This window comes from Oncorhynchus keta, chromosome 9, assembly GCF_023373465.1.
Source record: "Oncorhynchus keta strain PuntledgeMale-10-30-2019 chromosome 9, Oket_V2, whole genome shotgun sequence".
Lineage (NCBI taxonomy): Eukaryota > Metazoa > Chordata > Actinopteri > Salmoniformes > Salmonidae > Oncorhynchus > Oncorhynchus keta.
In genome coordinates this window covers 43989041-44014149 of record NC_068429.1, presented here as the reverse complement: position 1 = coordinate 44014149, position 25109 = coordinate 43989041, and the positions used below count along the sequence as shown (strand labels likewise).

Sequence of the window (25109 nt, the reverse complement as noted above, 5' to 3'; positions counted from 1 at the left end):
CTTATTGTACCCAACCCCTTCCCACCAGGTTTATAATACAAATATTGGAATTGAATAAAAAACAAAGAAAATAAAGATCATAGCAAAAATGATAAATCACTCCTTGAACACATTCATGTGGTGAAAAGTTACATTAAACAAGATTATTCATGTAAATACTTGCGCTCATCACCCATAATATTCAGTGCTGAAGATGCGATCAGATCAGTAGCTTAGCTATAGAACTCCTCCCTGAGGGCTGCAGAGACTGGGCTCTAGTACTCCCTGCTGGAACAAACCTGAACTACAGGAGGCAGAGCAGCCTGTCATCACAACACCATACGGCCCCGTCAGCTTGACCAGTTCTAAACCTTAAGAGACGCCGCTGCCACGTCTCCTTTAGGGCCAGACCTCCTATGTGTGCCCACCAAAGGGCCTCGTGGAGACGATTAGGAACTCAAGCGATTGATTGTATATAACATGGCACTAAGAAGACGTCTTGAGTCAAAGTCTTAACACAGGAAGAGGGAACAAACAAGAGAAATATATTGGGCGAGGTAATGCTTACAGGAGGCTTGAGTATTGACCGCCGACAGTCCTTGTGAGAGAGGGAATATACTGTATGTCTGTAGGGCAGTCCTTAAGGGTCAGGAAGCACTGGTCAAGTTGTGTCTCACTCACTAGGCCTGTCTGCCTCCTTTCAGACCGTAAAAAAATAAACCCTATTATAAATAGGAGAGTTTTCCTAAGTGCTGTAACACTTAGCGTCACCCGAATCTCTTCACCCCTACAGGCAGGAGAAGACAGCAAACAGAACGTTCAGTGCACAGAACTGCAGTAAAATAACACTGACCCTTTTAGGCCAATGCATGAACAATTATAGCGATCACAAAACAAGGACGGGCTGTATCGGTTTGACCGACGGCCAGCAGGAAAAAACCCTGATCGAAACACGAGCATAGAGACAGACTGATGAATTGGTTTCATTTCTTTAAAAATAAAAAAAAACGACAACCAAAAAAACAAAACAAAACAGGGATCCTGATACAAAATATTTCGACGAACAACTTCACGGAAGTTAGCAATGCTTCAAAGAAAACAACAACGAAACACATTTTGTAAAAAGTTAGAACAGAGACAAAAACAAAGGCAGCATGAAGGAACACTAGATTCCCCTTGGTGACTTGCTGATCCTCTGTTATAGGAAACTCAGGTTATGAGTTTGATGCACAGAACTCAAAAAGAGCTGATATGTCATGAGATTCCAGGGCACAGATAAATGTCAGTATGATGTATTATTTCATATACAGTACAGTAGATAAGTACGATTCAATCACTGGATGCAGCTGCTCAGACTATAGCCATACAGGACGGTGGCATCTGTCGATCATATTTAGGACTGCTTGATGCATGTTGGACCTCTTGGCGTTTTCCACTAATTCACCCGATGGCTAGGCCTAAATATACGGGGATATTTTACAAACCGCTAGGAAAGAAAGAAAGGCCACAGTTGTGTACACACGTGACTGCGGTGACACCGGTGAGATATCTGACTGATCGTCATCATCTTGAATCTCGCCTATGAAATGCTCGAGACCAACTGCACACAGGGTAACACAGTCTTCCTGTTCCTTTCTTTTTTTAAAGTTCCTTTCTTTTTTTAACATCTTTCATGACCTATGAACCCTGTTCAATTAGCACTCTCCTTTTGAAAGTAAAGACTTGGCATTTTCGACATGCAAATATCATTCCTAAGACGACAGATACATAGTATTGTATTGTTATTGTTATCATCCGATATCAACAGATACCGATATGCCTTCACACCCGATAGTGCCGAGCACCTTCGTCACCGTGTGAACCTTGTAGAACTAATGAATAGAAGACTACCGGATGCCATATGAAGCGTTTTAAACACCATCATCACCATCCCTGAAGGCATTGGAGAGCGAGCAGGTCACACAAGCATATGATCAAAACCAAGAACAAAAAAAAAAGAACAAAAAAGAAACCGATTGATTGAAAACCTTGCCGGGTGAGAAAAGAGGAAATACCATGAAGCCTATTGGTGTTTGTGTCTCAACCAGAAGTCTCTCTTTGTCAAGTTCGATAACGACACTCGCTGTCGTCTAAAGGAGCATACTGTACAGCATGTACCCTTTTTTACTAGTGATATTAGGGGGAGGAGACCTGATCAGTGTCTGGTGATACAGGCCTATACGACCCTAAGATGTTACTGTGACAGCAGCTCTAGGAGCTTTGTAGCGGTGGGGTGTCTCTGCCCTCTCAACTGCCGTTGAGCAGCATCTCGGGGCCTGTGTTGGGGCGAGGGCCCATGTCCCCAAGCCTTGGAGGGCCGGTTCTCATCATCAGCTTCCCCACACTGAGGCCTCCCGAGCCCAGTCCTCCAGGGGAGAGAGACTTCCTGGAACACAGAGGTACAGAAGGGGCTCCGATCAGTGAACAAGAAATAGAAGAGATCTATTTTATATTCCTTGACAGTAACAGAGAAGCTGCAGTACAGGGAGCACATGTTTATTCTAGGTCAGGTTTTCTCACCCAAGTGTGTATGACCACGTTATGACCATGCATGCCAAAAATAATTGCCCCTTGGGGATAAATGAAGTTTATTGAATTGAATTGATTGTCCTAGACGAGGTAAGGACCACATCAATATTCATCCTTTGCTACTGGTGTGTTTTAGTGTTTTACTAGCCTTGTATTGCCAGACACTGGTTGAGGCGAGGATAGTAGTTGACCCAGCTCACCTGAAGGCCATCTTCTTCATCAGGTGAGCCTCCATCTTGTCAGCGGACAGCTTGTCTGTCTGGCTCCTCTGGGGTTCACTGCTGGGAGGGGTGAGGAGGTGGGGGTCCCTTAGCTCAAGGGACTCCTAGGACATCCGGATAAGAAGTCAGTCAGTGATGTAGTAGAAAAACAGTCACACAGAGATGACATCACTCAAGCCCATGCTGTACCATTGCACCACATTACAGTTCCCACACAGATCCTCCTTTAGGAGGACATAGACAAATTATGAATCAACCAACCAATCAATAAATCAATCAATTAATAAGACACATTAAGAGGATATTGGCTGTGTTTACACAGGCAGCCCAATTCTGTCTGTTCTTTGTCTCTTGACCAATGCGATCAGCTCTGAAAAAGATCTGACGTGAAAATATATGATGTGATTGGTCAAAAGACCAACTAGTGGGAAAAAAATATCAGAATTGGAATGCCTGTGTAAACGCAGCCATAACGACGTCCCTGCACCTCCGATTGTTGACTGTTGTCCTGCAGGTCAATGTCCTCCATGTCTAGTACAGACAGCTCCAGCTCAATGTCTCTGTCCGGTTCGCTCTCTGTCATGTCCTTACAGTAGTCAGTCTGCAGCAGGCCTCCTGCACCAGCCTTCTCTCCACTGCCGAAGGACCGGTCACGGGCAGAAAGCTCACACACTCCCAGCTGGTCACTGTGGACACACAGGAAATCTTCACGGTATGTGCTGCTTCAGATATTCAAAGTGATGGTGAAACAGTGCCTTTATACTGTAATGTTATTTCATGTGCATTCTGAGTGAAATGATGCAAATAGCTGATGTACTGACAGTAAAAGCGAGAGACTTGTGGAGCACAGAGGACTAGATTCCCCACTCCAATCACAAATACAGAGACGGTAAGTCAGAGTCAGAACGTGAACAGGCAGCAAACAAGCAGAGGGCTTAGAGAACCGCTCTATTTATAGTCTAAGGAGAGAGAAAAGGAACCGACTGCAGTACAATGAGAGGAGGAGGAGGAGGAGAGGAGGGGAGGGGAGGAGAGGGGAGGGGAGGGGAGGGGAGGGGAGGAGAGGAGAGGAGAGGAGAGGGGAGGAGAGGAGAGGAGAGGAGAGGAGAGGAGAGGAGAGGAGAGGAGAGGAGAGGAGAGGGTTGAAAACAACACCTCCCACAGTCACGGCGAGCAAACGAACGCTCCGCTGCAAACATACAGGAGGACATCGAAGTAAAACGCCCCCCCAAAAAAAATACAGAAATTAAAGAAAACCTGCCTTTGTTTAGGGGAAAGAGAGAAACGGGGGTGATAAGATATGGTATGTAGTATAGTACAGTAAAGTATAGTATGGTACAGAGTCTATACTGTAGTACAGTAAAGTATAGTATGGTACAGAGTCTATACTGTAGTACAGTAAAGTATAGTATGGTACAGAGTCTATACTGTGGTACAGTAAAGTATAGTATGGTACAGAGTCTATACTGTAGTACAGTAAAGTATAGTATGGTACAGAGTCTATACTGTAGTACAGTAAAGTATAGTATGGTACAGAGTCTATACTGTAGTACAGTAAAGTATAGTATGGTACAGAGTCTATACTGTAGTACAGTAAAGTATAGTATGGTACAGAGTCTATACTGTAGTACAGTAAAGTATAGTATGGTACAGAGTCTATACTGTAGTACAGTAAAGTATAGTATGGTACAGAGTCTATACTGTAGTACAGTAAAGTATAGTATGGTACAGAGTCTATACTGTGGTACAGTAAAGTATAGTATGGTACAGAGCCTATACTGTGGTACAGTAAAGTATAGTATGGTACAGAGTCTATACTGTAGTACAGTAAAGTATAGTATGGTACAGAGTCTATACTGTATGTAGTACAGTAAAGTATAGTATGGTAAAGAGTCTATACTGTGGTACAGTAAAGTATAGTATGGTACAGAGTCTATACTGTGGTACAGTAAAGTATAGTATGGTACAGAGTCTATACTGTGGTACAGTAAAGTATAGTATGGTACAGAGCCTATACTGTAGTACAGTAAAGTATAGTATGGTACAGAGTCTATACTGTAGTACAGTAAAGTATAGTATGGTACAGAGTCTATACTGTAGTACAGTAAAGTATAGTATGGTACAGAGCCTATACTGTAGTACAGTAAAGTATAGTATGGTACAGAGTCTATACTGTAGTACAGTAAAGTATAGTATGGTACAGAGTCTATACTGTAGTACAGTAAAGTATAGTATGGTACAGAGTCTATACTGTAGTACAGTAAAGTATAGTATGGTACAGAGTCTATACTATACCTCTCTAGGAAACTCGAGTGGCTGGACGAGTCAGACCCACAGGAGCTCCACCTGTAGTCCCCGTGACCGATGTGTGGGCCATAATCTGGAATATAAACAAGCATAGATTTAGAATAGTAACAGTGAACAACCGATAGCAATGCATTTCCCCGCCCTTCACACTATGCTGAAGTGATCACAGGGGAACGCTGACTGCAGTGAACCCGGTGCTCCACTGAGCCTCTGCAGAGAGCCGGGTTGCATTCAGGGCCTGGAGATGAGAGACAACTTTCATTTATATTCACACTGTAATCCCTCCACACGTTAAGACGTTTCTGCTCGGTGCCAGCACAGCGGCCGGCCCGAGCGAGTTCTGCACCTCTCTGAGGTTGAAGAGATTTATTTCGAACCACAATGTTCCACATTCATTACCTGAAATGACAAATGAATAATCATTCAAAAGGACTGACGGTTTTAACACGGAGTAGCTTTCTTAATCCATAACGGCTGCTGTCATTTCAGTGCGGCTGCCGGTTCCACCCGGTACACACCACCGGAGGGACTATGAGTCAAATAGTATAGCAGTATTGACAAGAAGCCAAAAGGAGGGGCAACATTTGACTTCTACATGTCAGAACCCTTCCGCCCCTGCTGTAACCGAAAGGTTTGAACCCAGGTTTCCTGTGAATACAGCGTGTTAACCCGCGAAGCTAAAGCCTCGCCACCACTATCCCCTCCTCACCTCTGAAGTTGACGGGGGTGGTGCTGTTGCTTCCCTGGCAGGCTGTGGCCTGGACGGGGTCAGTGGTGTGGTACCCTGTACGGGAGGCGCGGGAGATAGCCCCCCATTTCGAGATGATGGGTCCCTCTCCAAATGGGATGATGGGATCCTCGTCTTTCAGACGACGGTACGGCTCAAATGTGTGGAGCCACCGTTTCCTTTCACCATTCTCTACTTCCTGGAAGATACAGCGTTTTACATGGGGAAGTCATTGGAGGTTGCACTCGTGACATTACATAAGAACCTGCAGATTCATTATTTCTCTCAACTTTAAGGTTGAGATTTCTATTTGATTACTTGTCCAAGCCATACTTCAATGTAGAGACAATGAGTCATCATGATGTACAGTACCCACTCAAATGTGTTTGCCGCGTTATGTTCCTTAGGGCATATTAATATGAGTCGGAGATGATATATAGCATTGTTTCTAAGAGGGTGTGGGGTTGATATATGAGTTGATATATAGTTGTGTTTCTAAGAGGGTGTGTGGTTGATATATGAGTTGATATATAGTTGTGTTTCTAAGAGGGTGTGTGGTTGATATATGAGTTGATATACAGTTGTGTTTCTAAGAGGGTGTGTGGTTGATATATGAGTTGATATACAGTTGTGTTTCTCAGAGGGTGTGTGGTTGATACATGAGTTGGTATACAGTTGTGTTTCTAAGAGGGTGTGTGGTTGATATATGAGTTGATATACAGTTGTGTTTCTCAGAGGGTGTGTGGTTGATATATGAGTTGATATATAGTTGTGTTTCTAAGAGGGTGTGTGGTTGATATACAGTTGTGTTTCTAAGAGGGTGTGTGGTTGATATATGAGTTGATATACAGTTGTGTTTCTAAGAGGGTGTGTGGTTGATATATGAGTTGATATATAGTTGTGTTTCTAAGAGGGTGTGTGGTTGATATATGAGTTGACATATAGTTGTGTTTCCCAAGAGGGTGTGTGGTTGATATATGAGTTGATATACAGTTGTGTTTCTAAGAGGGTGTGTGGTTGATATATGAGTTGATATATAGTTGTGTTTCTAAGAGGGTGTGTGGTTGATATATGAGTTGACATATAGTTGTGTTTCTAAGAGGGTGTGTGGTTGATATATGAGTTGATATACAGTTGTGTTTCTAAGAGGGTGTGTGGTTGATATATGAGTTCATATACAGTTGTGTTTCTAAGAGGGTGTGTGGTTGTGAGTTTATACAGTTGTGTTTCTAAGAGGGTGTGTGGTTGATATATGAGTTGATATACAGTTGTGTTTCTAAGAGGGTGTGTGGTTGATGTATGAGTTGATATACAGTTGTGTTTCTAAGAGGGTGTGTGGTTGATATATGAGTTGATATACAGTTGTGTTTCTAAGAGGGTGTGTGGTTGATATATGAGTTGATATACAGTTGTGTTTCTAAGAGGGTGTGTGGTTGATATATGAGTTGATATACAGTTGTGTTTCTAAGAGGGTGTGTGGTTGATATAGGAGTTGATATACAGTTGTGTTTCTAAGAGGGTGTGTGGTTGATATATGAGTTGATATACAGTTGTGTTTCTAAGAGGGTGTGTGGTTGATATATGAGTTGATATACAGTTGTGTTTCTAAGAGGGTGTGTGGTTGATATATGAGTTGATATACAGTTGTGTTTCTAAGAGGGTGTGTGGTTGATATATGAGTTGATATACAGTTGTGTTTCTAAGAGGGTGTGTGGTTGATATATGAGTTGATATACAGTTGTGTTTCTAAGAGGGTGTGTGGTTGATATATGAGTTGACATATAGTTGTGTTTCCCAAGAGGGTGTGTGGTTGATATATGAGTTGATATACAGTTGTGTTTCTAAGAGGGTGTGTGGTTGATATATGAGTTCATATACAGTTGTGTTTCTAGGAGGGTGTGTGGTTGATATATGAGTTGACATATAGTTGTGTTTCCCAGAGGGTGTGTGGTTGATATATGAGTTGATATATAGTTGTGTTTCTAAGAGGGTGTGTGGTTGATATATGAGTTGATATACAGTTGTGTTTCTAAGAGGGTGTGTGGTTGATATATGAGTTGATATACAGTTGTGTTTCTAAGAGGGTGTGTGGTTGATATATGAGTTGATATACAGTTGTGTTTCTAAGAGGGTGTGTGGTTGATATATGAGTTGATATATAGTTGTGTTTCTAAGAGGGTGTGTGGTTGATATATGAGTTGACATATAGTTGTGTTTCTAAGAGGGTGTGTGGTTGATATATGAGTTGATATACAGTTGTGTTTCTAAGAGGGTGTGTGGTTGATATATGAGTTCATATACAGTTGTGTTTCTAAGATGGTGTGTGGTTGATATATGAGTTGATATACAGTTGTGTTTCTAAGAGGTTGTGTGGTTGATATATGAGTTGATATACAGTTGTGTTTCTAAGAGGGTGTGGGGTTGATATATGAGTTGATATACAATTGTGTTTCTAAGAGGGTGTGTGGTTGATATATGAGTTGATATACAGTTGTGTTTCTAAGAGGGTGTGTGGTTGATATATGAGTTCATATACAGTTGTGTTTCTAAGAGGGTGTGTGGTTGATATATGAGTTGATATACAGTTGTGTTTCTAAGAGGGTGTGTGGTTGATATATGAGTTGACATATAGTTGTGTTTCCCAAGAGGGTGTGTGGTTGATATATGAGTTGATATATAGTTGTGTTTCCCAAGAGGGTGTGTGGTTGATATATGAGTTGATATACAGTTGTGTTTCTAAGAGGGTGTGTTGTTGATATATGAGTTGATATACAGTTGTGTTTCTAAGAGGGTGTGTGGTTGATATATGAGTTGACATATAGTTGTGTTTCCCAAGAGGGTGTGTGGTTGATATATGAGTTGATATACAGTTGTGTTTCTAAGAGGGTGTGTGGTTGATATATGAGTTGACATATAGTTGTGTTTCCCAAGAGGGTGTGTGGTTGATATATGAGTTGATATACAGTTGTGTTTCTAAGAGGGTGTGTGGTTGATATATGAGTTGATATACAGTTGTGTTTCTAAGAGGGTGTGTGGTTGATATATGAGTTGACATATAGTTGTGTTTCCCAAGAGGGTGTGTGGTTGATATATGAGTTGATATACAGTTGTGTTTCTAAGATGGTGTGTGGTTGATATATGAGTTGATATACAGTTGTGTTTCTAAGAGGGTGTGTGGTTGATATATGAGTTGACATGTAGTTGTGTTTCCCAAGAGGGTGTGTGGTTGATATATGAGTTGATATATATACAGTTGTGTTTCTAAGAGGGTGTGTGGTTGATATATGAGTTGATATACAGTTGTGTTTCTAAGAGGGTGTGTGGTTGATATATGAGTTGACATAGAGTTGTGTTTCCCAAGAGGGTGTGTGGTTGATATATGAGTTGATATACAGTTGTGTTTCTAAGAGGGTGTGTGGTTGATATATGAGTTGATATACAGTTGTGTTTCTAAGAGGGTGTGTGGTTGATATATGAGTTGACATATAGTTGTGTTTCCCAAGAGGGTGTGTGGTTGATATATGAGTTGATATACAGTTGTGTTTCTAAGAGGGTGTGTGGTTGATATATGAGTTGATATACAGTTGTGTTTCTAAGAGGGTGTGGGGTTGATATATGAGTTGACATATAGTTGTGTTTCCCAAGAGGGTGTGTGGTTGATATATGAGTTGATATACAGTTGTGTTTCTAAGAGGGTGTGTGGTTGATATATGAGTTGACATATAGTTGTGTTTCCCAAGAGGGTGTGTGGTTGATATATGAGTTGATATACAGTTGTGTTTCTAAGAGGGTGTGTGGTTGATATATGAGTTGATATACAGTTGTGTTTCTAAGAGGGTGTGTGGTTGATATATGAGTTGACATATAGTTGTGTTTCCCAAGAGGGTGTGTGGTTGATATATGAGTTGATATACAGTTGTGTTTCTAAGATGGTGTGTGGTTGATATATGAGTTGATATACAGTTGTGTTTCTAAGAGTGTGTGTGGTTGATATATGAGTTGACATATAGTTGTGTTTCCCAAGAGGGTGTGTGGTTGATATATGAGTTGATATACAGTTGTGTTTCTAAGAGGGTGTGTGGTTGATATATGAGTTGATATACAGTTGTGTTTCTAAGAGGGTGTGTGGTAGATATATGAGTTCATATACAGTTGTGTTTCTAAGAGGGTGTGTGGTTGATATATGAGTTGATATACAGTTGTGTTTCTCAGAGGGTGTGTGGTTGATATATGAGTTGATATACAGTTGTGTTTCTAAGAGGTGTGTGGTTGATATATGAGTTGATATACAGTTGTGTTTCTAAGAGGGTGTGTGGTTGATATATGAGTTGACATATAGTTGTGTTTCCCAAGAGGGTGTGTGGTTGATATATGAGTTGATATACAGTTGTGTTTCTAAGAGGGTGTGTGGTTGATATATGAGTTGACATATAGTTGTGTTTCCCAAGAGGGTGTGTGGTTGATATATGAGTTGATATACAGTTGTGTTTCTAAGAGGGTGTGTGGTTGATATATGAGTTGATATACAGTTGTGTTTCTAAGAGGGTGTGTGGTTGATATATGAGTTGACATGTAGTTGTGTTTCCCAAGAGGGTGTGTGGTTGATATATGAGTTGATATACAGTTGTGTTTCTAAGAGGGTGTGTGGTTGATATATGAGTTGATATACAGTTGTGTTTCTAAGAGGGTGTGTGGTTGATATATGAGTTGACATATAGTTGTGTTTCTAAGAGGGTGTGTGGTTGATATATGAGTTGATATACAGTTGTGTTTCTAAGAGGGTGTGTGGTTGATATATGAGTTGACATATAGTTGTGTTTCCCAAGAGGGTGTGGTGTTGATATATGAGTTGATATACAGTTGTGTTTCTAAGAGGGTGTGTGGTTGATATATGAGTTGATATACAGTTGTGTTTCTAAGAGGGTGTGTGGTTGATATATGAGTTGACATATAGTTGTGTTTCCCAAGAGGGTGTGTGGTTGATATATGAGTTGATATACAGTTGTGTTTCTAAGAGGGTGTGTGGTTGATATATGAGTTGATATACAGTTGTGTTTCTAAGAGGGTGTGTGGTTGATATATGAGTTGACATATAGTTGTGTTTCCCAAGAGGGTGTGTGGTTGATATATGAGTTGACATATAGTTGTGTTTCTAAGAGGGTGTGTGGTTGATATATGAGTTGATATACAGTTGTGTTTCTAAGAGGGTGTGTGGTTGATATATGAGTTGACATATAGTTGTGTTTCTAAGAGGGTGTGTGGTTGATATATGAGTTGACATATAGTTGTGTTTCCCAAGAGGGTGTGTGGTTGATATATGAGTTGATATACAGTTGTGTTTCTAAGAGGGTGTGTGGTTGATATATGAGTTGATATACAGTTGTGTTTCTAAGAGGGTGTGTGGTTGATATATGAGTTGACATATAGTTGTGTTTCCCAAGAGGGTGTGTGGTTGATATATGAGTTGACATATAGTTGTGTTTCTAAGAGGGTGTGTGGTTGATATATGAGTTGATATACAGTTGTGTTTCTAAGAGGGTGTGTGGTTGATATATGAGTTGACATATAGTTGTGTTTCTAAGAGGGTGTGTGGTTGATATATGAGTTGACATATAGTTGTGTTTCCCAAGAGGGTGTGTGGTTGATATATGAGTTGATATACAGTTGTGTTTCTAAGAGGGTGTGTGGTTGATCCACCTCTGGCCTGCTCGCCTCCCTACCACTGAGGAAGTACAGTTCCCGCTCAGCCCAGTCAAAACTGTTCGCTGCTCTGGCCCCCCAATGGTGGAACAAACTCCCTCACGACGCCAGGACAGCGGAGTAAATCACCACCTTCCGGAGACACCTGAAACCCCACCTCTTTAAGGAATACCTAGGATAGGATAAGTAATCCTTCTCCCCCCCCCCCCTTTTAAGATTTAGATGCACTATTGTAAAGTGACTGTTCCACTGGATGTCATAAGGTGAATGCACCAATTTGTAAGTCGCTCTGGATAAGAGTGTCTGCTAAATGACTTAAATGTAAATGTAAATGTTGATATATGAGTTGATATACAGTTGTGTTTCTAAGAGGGTGTGTGGTTGATATATGAGTTCATATACAGTTGTGTTTCTAAGAGGGTGTGTGGTTGATATATGAGTTGATATACAGTTGTGTTTCTAAGAGGGTGTGTGGTTGATATATGCGTTGACATATAGTTGTGTTTCTAAGAGGGTGTGTGGTTGATATATGAGTTGATATACAGTTGTGTTTCTAAGAGGGTGTGTGGTTGATATATGAGTTGATATACAGTTGTGTTTCTAAGAGGGTGTGTGGTTGATATATGAGTTGATATACAGTTGTGTTTCTAAGAGGGTGTGTGGTTGATATATGAGTTGATATACAGTTGTGTTTCTAAGAGTGTGTGTGGTTGATATATGAGTTGATATACAGTTGTGTTTCTAAGAGGGTGTGTGGTTGATATATGAGTTGATATACAGTTGTGTTTCTAAGAGGGTGTGTGGTTGATATATGAGTTGACATATAGTTGTGTTTCCCAAGAGGGTGTGTGGTTGATATATGAGTTGATATACAGTTGTGTTTCTAAGAGGGTGTGTGGTTGATATATGAGTTGATATACAGTTGTGTTTCTAAGAGGGTGTGTGGTTGATATATGAGTTGATATACAGTTGTGTTTCTAAGAGGGTGTGTGGTTGATATATGAGTTGATATACAGTTGTGTTTCTAAGAGGGTGTGTGGTTGATATATGAGTTGACATATAGTTGTTTTTCTAAGAGGGTGTGTGGTTGATATATGAGTTGATATACAGTTGTGTTTCTAAGAGGGTGTGTGGTTGATATATGAGTTGATATACAGTTGTGTTTCTAAGAGGGTGTGTGGTTGATATATGAGTTGATATACAGTTGTGTTTCTAAGAGGGTGTGTGGTTGATATATGAGTTGACATATAGTTGTGTTTCTAAGAGGGTGTGTGGTTGATATATGAGTTGACATATAGTTGTGTTTCCCAAGAGGGTGTGTGGTTGATATATGAGTTGATATACAGTTGTGTTTCTAAGAGGGTGTGTGGTTGATCCACCTCTGGCCTGCTCGCCTCCCTACCACTGAGGAAGTACAGTTCCCGCTCAGCCCAGTCAAAACTGTTCGCTGCTCTGGCCCCCCAATGGTGGAACAAAGTCCCTCACGACGCCAAGACAGCGGAGTCAATCACCACCTTCCGGAGACACCTGAAACCCCACCTCTTTAAGGAATACCTAGGATAGGATAAGTAATCCTTCTCACCCCCCTTTTAAGATTTAGATGCACTATTGTAAAGTGACTGTTCCACTGGATGTCATAAGGTGAATGCACCAATTTGTAAGTCGCTCTGGATAAGAGCGTCTGCTAAATGACTTAAATGTAAATGTAAATGTAAATGTTGATATATGAGTTGATATACAGTTGTGTTTCTAAGAGGGTGTGTGGTTGATATATGAGTTCATATACAGTTGTGTTTCTAAGAGGGTGTGTGGTTGATATATGAGTTGATATACAGTTGTGCTTCTAAGAGAGTGTGTGGTTGATATATGAGTTGATATACAGTTGTGTTTCTAAGAGGGTGTGTGGTTGATATATGAGTTGATATACAGTTGTGCTTCTAAGAGGGTGTGTGGTTGATATATGAGTTGATATACAGTTGTGTTTCTAAGAGGGTGTGTGGTTGATATATGAGTTGATATACAGTTGTGTTTCTAAGAGGGTGTGTGGTTGATATATGAGTTGATATACAGTTGTGTTTCTAAGAGGGTGTGTGGTTGATATACAGTTGTGTTTCTAAGAGGGTGTGTGGTTGATATATGAGTTGATATACAGTTGTGTTTCTAAGAGGGTGTGTGGTTGATATATGAGTTGATATACAGTTGTGTTTCTAAGAGGGTGTGTGGTTGATATATGAGTTGATATACAGTTGTGTTTCTAAGAGGGTGTGTGGTTGATATATGAGTTGATATACAGTTGTGTTTCTAAGAGGGTGTGTGGTTGATATATGAGTTCATATACAGTTGTGTTTCTAAGAGGGTGTGTGGTTGATATAGGAGTTGATATACAGTTGTGCTTCTAAGAGAGTGTGTGGTTGATATATGAGTTGATATACAGTTGTGTTTCTAAGAGGGTGTGTGGTTGATATATGAGTTGATATATAGTTGTGTTTCTAAGAGGGTGTGTGGTTGATATATGAGTTGATATACAGTTGTGTTTCTAAGAGGGTGTGTGGTTGATATATGAGTTGATATACAGTTGTGTTTCTAAGAGGGTGTGTGGTTGATATATGAGTTGATATACAGTTGTGTTTCTAAGAGGGTGTGTGGTTGATATATGAGTTGACATATAGTTGTGTTTCCCAAGAGGGTGTGTGGTTGATATATGAGTTGACATATAGTTGTGTTTCTAAGAGGGTGTGTGGTTGATAAATGAGTTGATATACAGTTGTGTTTCTAAGAGGGTGTGTGGTTGATATATGAGTTGATATACAGTTGTGCTTCTAAGAGAGTGTGTGGTTGATATATGAGTTGATATACAGTTGTGTTTCTAAGAGGGTGTGTGGTTGATATATGAGTTGACATATAGTTGTGTTTCTAAGAGGGTGTGTGGTTGATATATGAGTTGATATACAGTTGTGTTTCTAAGAGGGTGTGTGGTTGATATATGAGTTGATATACAGTTGTGCTTCTAAGAGAGTGTGTGGTTGATATATGAGTTGATATACAGTTGTGTTTCTAAGAGGGTGTGTGGTTGATATATGAGTTGATATACAGTTGTGTTTCTAAGAGGGTGTGTGGTTGATATATGAGTTGATATACAGTTGTGCTTGTAAGAGAGTGTGTGGTTGATATATGAGTTGATATACAGTTGTGTTTCTAAGAGGGTGTGTGGTTGATATATGAGTTGATATATAGTTGTGTTTCTAAGAGGGTGTGTGGTTGATATATGAGTTGATATACAGTTGTGTTTCTAAGAGGGTGTGTGGTTGATATATGAGTTGATATACAGTTGTGTTTCTAAGAGGGTGTGTGGTTGATATATGAGTTGATATACAGTTGTGTTTCTAAGAGGGTGTGTGGTTGATATATGAGTTGATATACAGTTGTGTTTCTAAGAGGGTGTGTGGTTGATATATGAGTTGATATACAGTTGTGTTTCTAAGAGGGTGTGTGGTTGATATATGAGTTTATACAGTTGTGTTTCTAAGAGGTGTGTGGTTGATATATGAGTTGATATACAGTTGTGTTTCTAAGAGGGTGTGTGGTTGATATAGGAGTTGATATACAGTTGTGTTTCTAAGAGGGTGTGTGGTTGATATATGAGTTGATATACAGTTGTGTTTCTAAGAGGGTGTGTGGTTGATATATGAGTTGATATACAGTTGTGTTTCTAAGAGGGTGTGTGGTTGATATATGAGTTGATATACAGTTGTGTTTCTAAGAGGGTGTGTGGTTGATATATGAGTTGATATACAGTTGTGTTTCTAAGAGGGTGTGTGGTTGATATATGAGTTGATATACAGTTGTGTTTCTAAGAGGGTGTGTGGTTGATATATGAGTTGACATATAGTTGTGTTTCCCAAGAGGGTGTGTGGTTGATATATGAGTTGATATACAGTTGTGTTTCTAAGAGGGTGTGTGGTTGATATATGAGTTCATATACAGTTGTGTTTCTAAGAGGGTGTGTGGTTGATATATGAGTTGACATATAGTTGTGTTTCCCAGAGGGTGTGTGGTTGATATATGAGTTGATATATAGTTGTGTTTCTAAGAGGGTGTGTGGTTGATATATGAGTTGATATACAGTTGTGTTTCTAAGAGGGTGTGTGGTTGATATATGAGTTGATATACAGTTGTGTTTCTAAGAGGGTGTGTGGTTGATATATGAGTTGATATACAGTTGTGTTTCTAAGAGGGTGTGTGGTTGATATATGAGTTGATATATAGTTGTGTTTCTAAGAGGGTGTGTGGTTGATATATGAGTTGACATATAGTTGTGTTTCTAAGAGGGTGTGTGGTTGATATATGAGTTGATATACAGTTGTGTTTCTCAGAGGGTGTGTGGTTGATATATGAGTTGACATATAGTTGTGTTTCCCAAGAGGGTGTGTGGTTGATATATGAGTTGATATATAGTTGTGTTTCTAAGAGGGTGTGTGGTTGATATATGAGTTGATATATAGTTGTGTTTCTAAGAGGGTGTGTGGTTGATATATGAGTTGATATACAGTTGTGTTTCTAAGAGGGTGTGTGGTTGATATTTGAGTTGATATACAGTTGTGTTTCTAAGAGGGTGTGTGGTTGATATATGAGTTGATATACAGTTGTGTTTCTAAGAGGGTGTGTGGTTGATATATGAGTTGACATATAGTTGTGTTTCCCAAGAGGGTGTGTGGTTGATATATGAGTTGACATATAGTTGTGTTTCTAAGAGGGTGTGTGGTTGATATATGAGTTGATATACAGTTGTGTTTCTAAGAGGGTGTGTGGTTGATATATGAGTTGATATACAGTTGTGTTTCTAAGAGGGTGTGTGGTTGATATATGAGTTGATATACAGTTGTGTTTCTAAGAGGGTGTGTGGTTGATATATGAGTTGATATATAGTTGTGTTTCTAAGAGGGTGTGTGGTTGATATATGAGTTGATATACAGTTGTGTTTCTAAGAGGGTGTGTGGTTGATATATGAGTTGATATACAGTTGTGTTTCTAAGAGGTGTGTGGTTGATATATGAGTTGATATACAGTTGTGTTTCTAAGAGGTGTGTGGTTGATATATGAGTTGATATACAGTTGTGTTTCTAAGAGGGTGTGTGGTTGATATATGAGTTGATATACAGTTGTGTTTCTAAGAGGGTGTGTGGTTGATATATGAGTTGATATACAGTTGTGTTTCTAAGAGGGTGTGTGGTTGATATATGAGTTGATATACAGTTGTGTTTCTAAGAGGGTGTGTGGTTGATATATGAGTTGATATACAGTTGTGTTTCTAAGAGGGTGTGTGGTTGATATATGAGTTGATATACAGTTGTGTTTCTAAGAGGGTGTGTGGTTGATATATGAGTTGATATACAGTTGTGTTTCTAAGAGGGTGTGTGGTTGATATATGAGTTGATATACAGTTGTGTTTCTAAGAGGGTGTGTGGTTGATATATGAGTTGATATACAGTTGTGTTTCTAAGAGGGTGTGTGGTTGATATATGAGTTGATATACAGTTGTGTTTCTAAGAGGGTGTGTGGTTGATATATGAGTTGATATACAGTTGTGTTTCTAAGAGGGTGTGTGGTTGATATATGAGTTGATATACAGTTGTGTTTCTAAGAGGGTGTGTGGTTGATATATGAGTTGATATACAGTTGTGTTTCTAAGAGGGTGTGTGGTTGATATATGAGTTGATATACAGTTGTGTTTCTAAGAGGGTGTGTGGTTGATATATGAGTTGATATACAGTTGTGTTTCTAAGAGGGTGTGTGGTTGATATATGAGTTGATATACAGTTGTGTTTCTAAGAGGGTGTGTGGTTGATATATGAGTTGACATATAGTTGTGTTTCCCAAGAGGGTGTGTGGTTGATATATGAGTTGATATACAGTTGTGTTTCTAAGAGGGTGTGTGGTTGATATATGAGTTGATATACAGTTGTGTTTCTAAGAGGGTGTGTGGTTGATATATGAGTTGACATATAGTTGTGTTTCTAAGAGGGTGTGTGGTTGATATATGAGTTGATATACAGTTGTGTTTCTAAGAGGGTGTGTGGTTGATATATGAGTTGATATACAGTTGTGTTTCTAAGAGGGTGTGTGGTTGATATATGAGTTGATATACAGTTGTGTTTCTAAGAGGGTGTGTGGTTGATATATGAGTTGATATACAGTTGTGTTTCTAAGAGGGTGTGTGGTTGATATATGAGTTGATATATAGTTGTGTTTCTAAGAGGGTGTGTGGTTGATATATGAGTTGACATATAGTTGTGTTTCTAAGAGGGTGTGTGGTTGATATATGAGTTGATATACAGTTGTGTTTCTAAGAGGGTGTGTGGTTGATATATGAGTTGACATATAGTTGTGTTTCTAAGAGGGTGTGTGGTTGATATATGAGTTGATATATAGTTGTGTTTCTAAGAGGGTGTGTGGTTGATATATGAGTTGATATATAGTTGTGTTTCTAAGAGGGTGTGTGGTTGATATATGAGTTGATATACAGTTGTGTTTCTAAGAGGGTGTGTGGTTGATATTTGAGTTGATATACAGTTGTGTTTCTAAGAGGGTGTGTGGTTGATATATGAGTTGATATACAGTTGTGTTTCTAAGAGGGTGTGTGGTTGATATATGAGTTGATATACAGTTGTGTTTCTAAGAGGGTGTGTGGTTGATATATGAGTTGATATACAGTTGTGTTTCTAAGAGGGTGTGTGGTTGATATATGAGTTGATATACAGTTGTGTTTCTAAGAGGGTGTGTGGTTGATATATGAGTTGATATACAGTTGTGTTTCTAAGAGGGTGTGTGGTTGATATATGAGTTGATATACAGTTGTGTTTGTAAGAGGGTGTGTGGTTGATATATGAGTTGATATACAGTTGTGTTTCTAAGAGGGTGTGTGGTTGATATATGAGTTGATATACAGTTGTGTTTCTAAGAGGGTGTGTGGTTGATATATGAGTTGATATACAGTTGTGTTTCTAAGAGGGTGTGTGGTTGATATATGAGTTGATATACAGTTGTGTTTCTAAGAGGGTGTGTGGTTGATATATGAGTTGATATACAGTTGTGTTTCTAAGAGGGTGTGTGGTTGATATATGAGTTGATATACAGTTGTGTTTCTAAGAGGGTGTGTGGTTGATATATGAGTTGACATATAGTTGTGTTTCCCAAGAGGGTGTGTGGTTGATATATGAGTTGATATACAGTTGTGTTTCTAAGAGGGTGTGTGGTTGATATATGAGTTGATATACAGTTGTGTTTCTAAGAGGGTGTGTGGTAGATATATGAGTTCATATACAGTTGTGTTTCTAAGAGGGTGTGTGGTTGATATATGAGTTGATATACAGTTGTGTTTCTAAGAGGGTGTGTGGTTGATATATGAGTTGACATGTAGTTGTGTTTCCCAAGAGGGTGTGTGGTTGATATATGAGTTGATATACAGTTGTGTTTCTAAGAGGGTGTGTGGTTGATATATGAGTTGATATACAGTTGTGTTTCTAAGAGGGTGTGTGGTTGATATATGAGTTGACATATAGTTGTGTTTCCCAAGAGGGTGTGTGGTTGATATATGAGTTGATATACAGTTGTGTTTCTAAGAGGGTGTGTGGTTGATATATGAGTTGATATACAGTTGTGTTTCTAAGAGGGTGTGTGGTTGATATATGAGTTGACATATAGTTGTGTTTCCCAAGAGGGTGTGTGTGGTTGATATATGAGTTGATATACAGTTGTGTTTCTAAGAGGGTGTGTGGTTGATATATGAGTTGATATACAGTTGTGTTTCTAAGAGGGTGTGTGGTTGATATATGAGTTGACATATAGTTGTGTTTCCCAAGAGGGTGTGTGGTTGATATATGAGTTGATATACAGTTGTGTTTCTAAGAGGGTGTGTGGTTGATATATGAGTTGACATATAGTTGTGTTTCCCAAGAGGGTGTGTGGTTGATATATGAGTTGATATACAGTTGTGTTTCTAAGAGGGTGTGTGGTTGATATATGAGTTGATATACAGTTGTGTTTCTAAGAGGGTGTGTGGTTGATATATGAGTTGACATATAGTTGTGTTTCCCAAGAGGGTGTGTGGTTGATATATGAGTTGATATACAGTTGTGTTTCTAAGATGGTGTGTGGTTGATATATGAGTTGATATACAGTTGTGTTTCTAAGAGGGTGTGTGGTTGATATATGAGTTGACATGTAGTTGTGTTTCCCAAGAGGGTGTGTGGTTGATATATGAGTTGATATATATACAGTTGTGTTTCTAAGAGGGTGTGTGGTTGATATATGAGTTGATATACAGTTGTGTTTCTAAGAGGGTGTGTGGTTGATATATGAGTTGACATAGAGTTGTGTTTCCCAAGAGGGTGTGTGGTTGATATATGAGTTGATATACAGTTGTGTTTCTAAGAGGGTGTGTGGTTGATATATGAGTTGATATACAGTTGTGTTTCTAAGAGGGTGTGTGGTTGATATATGAGTTGACATATAGTTGTGTTTCCCAAGAGGGTGTGTGGTTGATATATGAGTTGATATACAGTTGTGTTTCTAAGAGGGTGTGTGGTTGATATATGAGTTGATATACAGTTGTGTTTCTAAGAGGGTGTGGGGTTGATATATGAGTTGACATATAGTTGTGTTTCCCAAGAGGGTGTGTGGTTGATATATGAGTTGATATACAGTTGCGTTTCTAAGAGGGTGTGTGGTTGATATATGAGTTGACATATAGTTGTGTTTCCCAAGAGGGTGTGTGGTTGATATATGAGTTGATATACAGTTGTGTTTCTAAGAGGGTGTGTGGTTGATATATGAGTTGATATACAGTTGTGTTTCTAAGAGGGTGTGTGGTTGATATATGAGTTGACATATAGTTGTGTTTCCCAAGAGGGTGTGTGGTTGATATATGAGTTGATATACAGTTGTGTTTCTAAGATGGTGTGTGGTTGATATATGAGTTGATATACAGTTGTGTTTCTAAGAGTGTGTGTGGTTGATATATGAGTTGACATATAGTTGTGTTTCCCAAGAGGGTGTGTGGTTGATATATGAGTTGATATACAGTTGTGTTTCTAAGAGGGTGTGTGGTTGATATATGAGTTGATATACAGTTGTGTTTCTAAGAGGGTGTGTGGTAGATATATGAGTTCATATACAGTTGTGTTTCTAAGAGGGTGTGTGGTTGATATATGAGTTGATATACAGTTGTGTTTCTCAGAGGGTGTGTGGTTGATATATGAGTTGATATACAGTTGTGTTTCTAAGAGGGTGTGTGGTTGATATATGAGTTGATATACAGTTGTGTTTCTAAGAGGGTGTGTGGTTGATATATGAGTTGACATATAGTTGTGTTTCCCAAGAGGGTGTGTGGTTGATATATGAGTTGATATACAGTTGTGTTTCTAAGAGGGTGTGTGGTTGATATATGAGTTGACATATAGTTGTGTTTCCCAAGAGGGTGTGTGGTTGATATATGAGTTGATATACAGTTGTGTTTCTAAGAGGGTGTGTGGTTGATATATGAGTTGATATACAGTTGTGTTTCTAAGAGGGTGTGTGGTTGATATATGAGTTGACATGTAGTTGTGTTTCCCAAGAGGGTGTGTGGTTGATATATGAGTTGATATACAGTTGTGTTTCTAAGAGGGTGTGTGGTTGATATATGAGTTGATATACAGTTGTGTTTCTAAGAGGGTGTGTGGTTGATATATGAGTTGACATATAGTTGTGTTTCTAAGAGGGTGTGTGGTTGATATATGAGTTGATATACAGTTGTGTTTCTAAGAGGGTGTGTGGTTGATATATGAGTTGACATATAGTTGTGTTTCCCAAGAGGGTGTGTGGTTGATATATGAGTTGATATACAGTTGTGTTTCTAAGAGGGTGTGTGGTTGATATATGAGTTGATATACAGTTGTGTTTCTAAGAGGGTGTGTGGTTGATATATGAGTTGACATATAGTTGTGTTTCCCAAGAGGGTGTGTGGTTGATATATGAGTTGATATACAGTTGTGTTTCTAAGAGGGTGTGTGGTTGATATATGAGTTGATATACAGTTGTGTTTCTAAGAGGGTGTGTGGTTGATATATGAGTTGACATATAGTTGTGTTTCCCAAGAGGGTGTGTGGTTGATATATGAGTTGACATATAGTTGTGTTTCTAAGAGGGTGTGTGGTTGATATATGAGTTGATATACAGTTGTGTTTCTAAGAGGGTGTGGGGTTGATATATGAGTTGACATATAGTTGTGTTTCCCAAGAGGGTGTGTGGTTGATATATGAGTTGATATACAGTTGTGTTTCTAAGAGGGTGTGTGGTTGATATATGAGTTGACATATAGTTGTGTTTCCCAAGAGGGTGTGTGGTTGATATATGAGTTGATATACAGTTGTGTTTCTAAGAGGGTGTGTGGTTGATATATGAGTTGATATACAGTTGTGTTTCTAAGAGGGTGTGTGGTTGATATATGAGTTGACATATAGTTGTGTTTCCCAAGAGGGTGTGTGGTTGATATATGAGTTGATATACAGTTGTGTTTCTAAGATGGTGTGTGGTTGATATATGAGTTGATATACAGTTGTGTTTCTAAGAGGGTGTGTGGTTGATATATGAGTTGACATATAGTTGTGTTTCCCAAGAGGGTGTGTGGTTGATATATGAGTTGATATACAGTTGTGTTTCTAAGAGGGTGTGTGGTTGATATATGAGTTGATATACAGTTGTGTTTCTAAGAGGGTGTGTGGTGATATATGAGTTCATATACAGTTGTGTTTCTAAGAGGGTGTGTGGTTGATATATGAGTTGATATACAGTTGTGTTTCTCAGAGGGGTGTGGTTGATATATGAGTTGATATAGTTGTGTTTCTAAGAGGGTGTGTGGTTGATATATGAGTTGATATACAGTTGTGTTTCTAAGAGGGTGTGTGGTTGATATATGAGTTGATATATAGTTGTGTTTCAAGAGGGTGTGTGGTTGATATATGAGTTGATATACAGTTGTGTTTCTAAGAGGGTGTGTGGTTGATATATGAGTTGACATACAGTTGTGTTTCTAAGAGGGTGTGTGGTTGATATATGAGTTGATATACAGTTGTGTTTCTAAGAGGGTGTGTGGTTGATATATGAGTTGATATACAGTTGTGTTTCTAAGAGGGTGTGTGGTTGATATATGAGTTGACATGTAGTTGTGTTTCCCAAGAGGGTGTGTGGTTGATATATGAGTTGATATACAGTTGTGTTTCTAAGAGGGTGTGTGGTTGATTTATGAGTTGATATACAGTTGTGTTTCTAAGAGGGTGTGTGGTTGATATATGAGTTGACATATAGTTGTGTTTCTAAGAGGGTGTGTGGTTGATATATGAGTTGATATACAGTTGTGTTTATAAGAGGGTGTGTGGTTGATATATGAGTTGACATATAGTTGTGTTTCCCAAGAGGGTGTGTGGTTGATATATGAGTTGATATACAGTTGTGTTTCTAAGAGGGTGTGTGGTTGATATATGAGTTGATATACAGTTGTGTTTCTAAGAGGGTGTGTGGTTGATATATGAGTTGACATATAGTTGTGTTTCCCAAGAGGGTGTGTGGTTGATATATGAGTTGATATACAGTTGTGTTTCTAAGAGGGTGTGTGGTTGATATATGAGTTGATATACAGTTGTGTTTCTAAGAGGGTGTGTGGTTGATATATGAGTTGACATATAGTTGTGTTTCCCAAGAGGGTGTGTGGTTGATATATGAGTTGACATATAGTTGTGTTTCTAAGAGGGTGTGTGGTTGATATATGAGTTGATATACAGTTGTGTTTCTAAGAGGGTGTGTGGTTGATATATGAGTTGACATATAGTTGTGTTTCTAAGAGGGTGTGTGGTTGATATATGAGTTGACATATAGTTGTGTTTCCCAAGAGGGTGTGTGGTTGATATATGAGTTGATATACAGTTGTGTTTCTAAGAGGGTGTGTGGTTGATCCACCTCTGGCCTGCTCGCCTCCCTACCACTGAGGAAGTACAGTTCCCGCTCAGCCCAGTCAAAACTGTTCGCTGCTCTGGCCCCCCAATGGTGGAACAAACTCCCTCACGACGCCAGGACAGCGGAGTAAATCACCACCTTCCGGAGACACCTGAAACCCCACCTCTTTAAGGAATACCTAGGATAGGATAAGTAATCCTTCTCCCCCCTTTTAAGATTTAGATGCACTATTGTAAAGTGACTGTTCCACTGGATGTCATAAGGTGAATGCACCAATTTGTAAGTCGCTCTGGATAAGAGTGTCTGCTAAATGACTTAAATGTAAATGTAAATGTTGATATATGAGTTGATATACAGTTGTGTTTCTAAGAGGGTGTGTGGTTGATATATGAGTCCATATACAGTTGTGTTTCTAAGAGGGTGTGTGGTTGATATATGAGTTGATATACAGTTGTGCTTCTAAGAGGGTGTGTGGTTGATATATGAGTTGATATACAGTTGTGTTTCCCAAGAGGGTGTGTGGTTGATATATGAGTTGACATATAGTTGTGTTTCTAAGAGGGTGTGTGGTTGATATATGAGTTGATATACAGTTGTGTTTCTAAGAGGGTGTGTGGTTGATATATGAGTTGACATATAGTTGTGTTTCCCAAGAGGGTGTGTGGTTGATATATGAGTTGATATACAGTTGTGTTTCTAAGAGGGTGTGTGGTTGATATATGAGTTGATATACAGTTGTGTTTCTAAGAGGGTGTGTGGTTGATATATGAGTTGATATACAGTTGTGTTTCTAAGAGGGTGTGTGGTTGATATATGAGTTGATATACAGTTGTGTTTCTAAGAGGGTGTGTGGTTGATATATGAGTTGACATATAGTTGTTTTTCTAAGAGGGTGTGTGGTTGATATATGAGTTGATATACAGTTGTGTTTCTAAGAGGGTGTGTGGTTGATATATGAGTTGATATACAGTTGTGTTTCTAAGAGGGTGTGTGGTTGATATATGAGTTGATATACAGTTGTGTTTCTAAGAGGGTGTGTGGTTGATATATGAGTTGACATATAGTTGTGTTTCTAAGAGGGTGTGTGGTTGATATATGAGTTGACATATAGTTGTGTTTCCCAAGAGGGTGTGTGGTTGATATATGAGTTGATATACAGTTGTGTTTCTAAGAGGGTGTGTGGTTGATCCACCTCTGGCCTGCTCGCCTCCCTACCACTGAGGAAGTACAGTTCCCGCTCAGCCCAGTCAAAACTGTTCGCTGCTCTGGCCCCCCAATGGTGGAACAAACTCCCTCACGACGCCAAGACAGCGGAGTCAATCACCACCTTCCGGAGACACCTGAAACCCCACCTCTTTAAGGAATACCTAGGATAGGATAAGTAATCCTTCTCACCCCCCTTTTAAGATTTAGATGCACTATTGTAAAGTGACTGTTCCACTGGATGTCATAAGGTGAATGCACCAATTTGTAAGTCGCTCTGGATAAGAGCGTCTGCTCAATGACTTAAATGTAAATGTAAATGTAAATGTTGATATATGAGTTGATATACAGTTGTGTTTCTAAGAGGGTGTGTGGTTGATATATGACTTCATATACAGTTGTGTTTCTAAGAGGGT

General features: G+C 39.2%; 1 protein-coding gene across 4 annotated transcripts in view; it reads right to left on the bottom strand.

The window, feature by feature from the left end:
* Positions 1-2163: 2163 nt before the first annotated feature.
* Positions 2164-25109, bottom strand: part of rc3h2 (ring finger and CCCH-type domains 2) — a 45121-nt gene continuing 22175 nt past the window's right edge. For all 4 annotated transcript variants that reach the window (XM_052525956.1, XM_052525953.1, XM_052525954.1 and 1 more), the window contains exons 15-19: positions 5785-6001; positions 5064-5148; positions 3256-3454; positions 2748-2872; positions 2164-2404 (exon numbers count right to left, since the gene is read on the bottom strand). In XM_052525956.1, the coding sequence (XP_052381916.1) occupies positions 2266-2404; positions 2748-2872; positions 3256-3454; positions 5064-5148; positions 5785-6001 (765 nt within the window). In that variant the 3' untranslated portion in view covers positions 2164-2265. The remainder of the gene's footprint in view (positions 2405-2747; positions 2873-3255; positions 3455-5063; positions 5149-5784; positions 6002-25109) is intronic.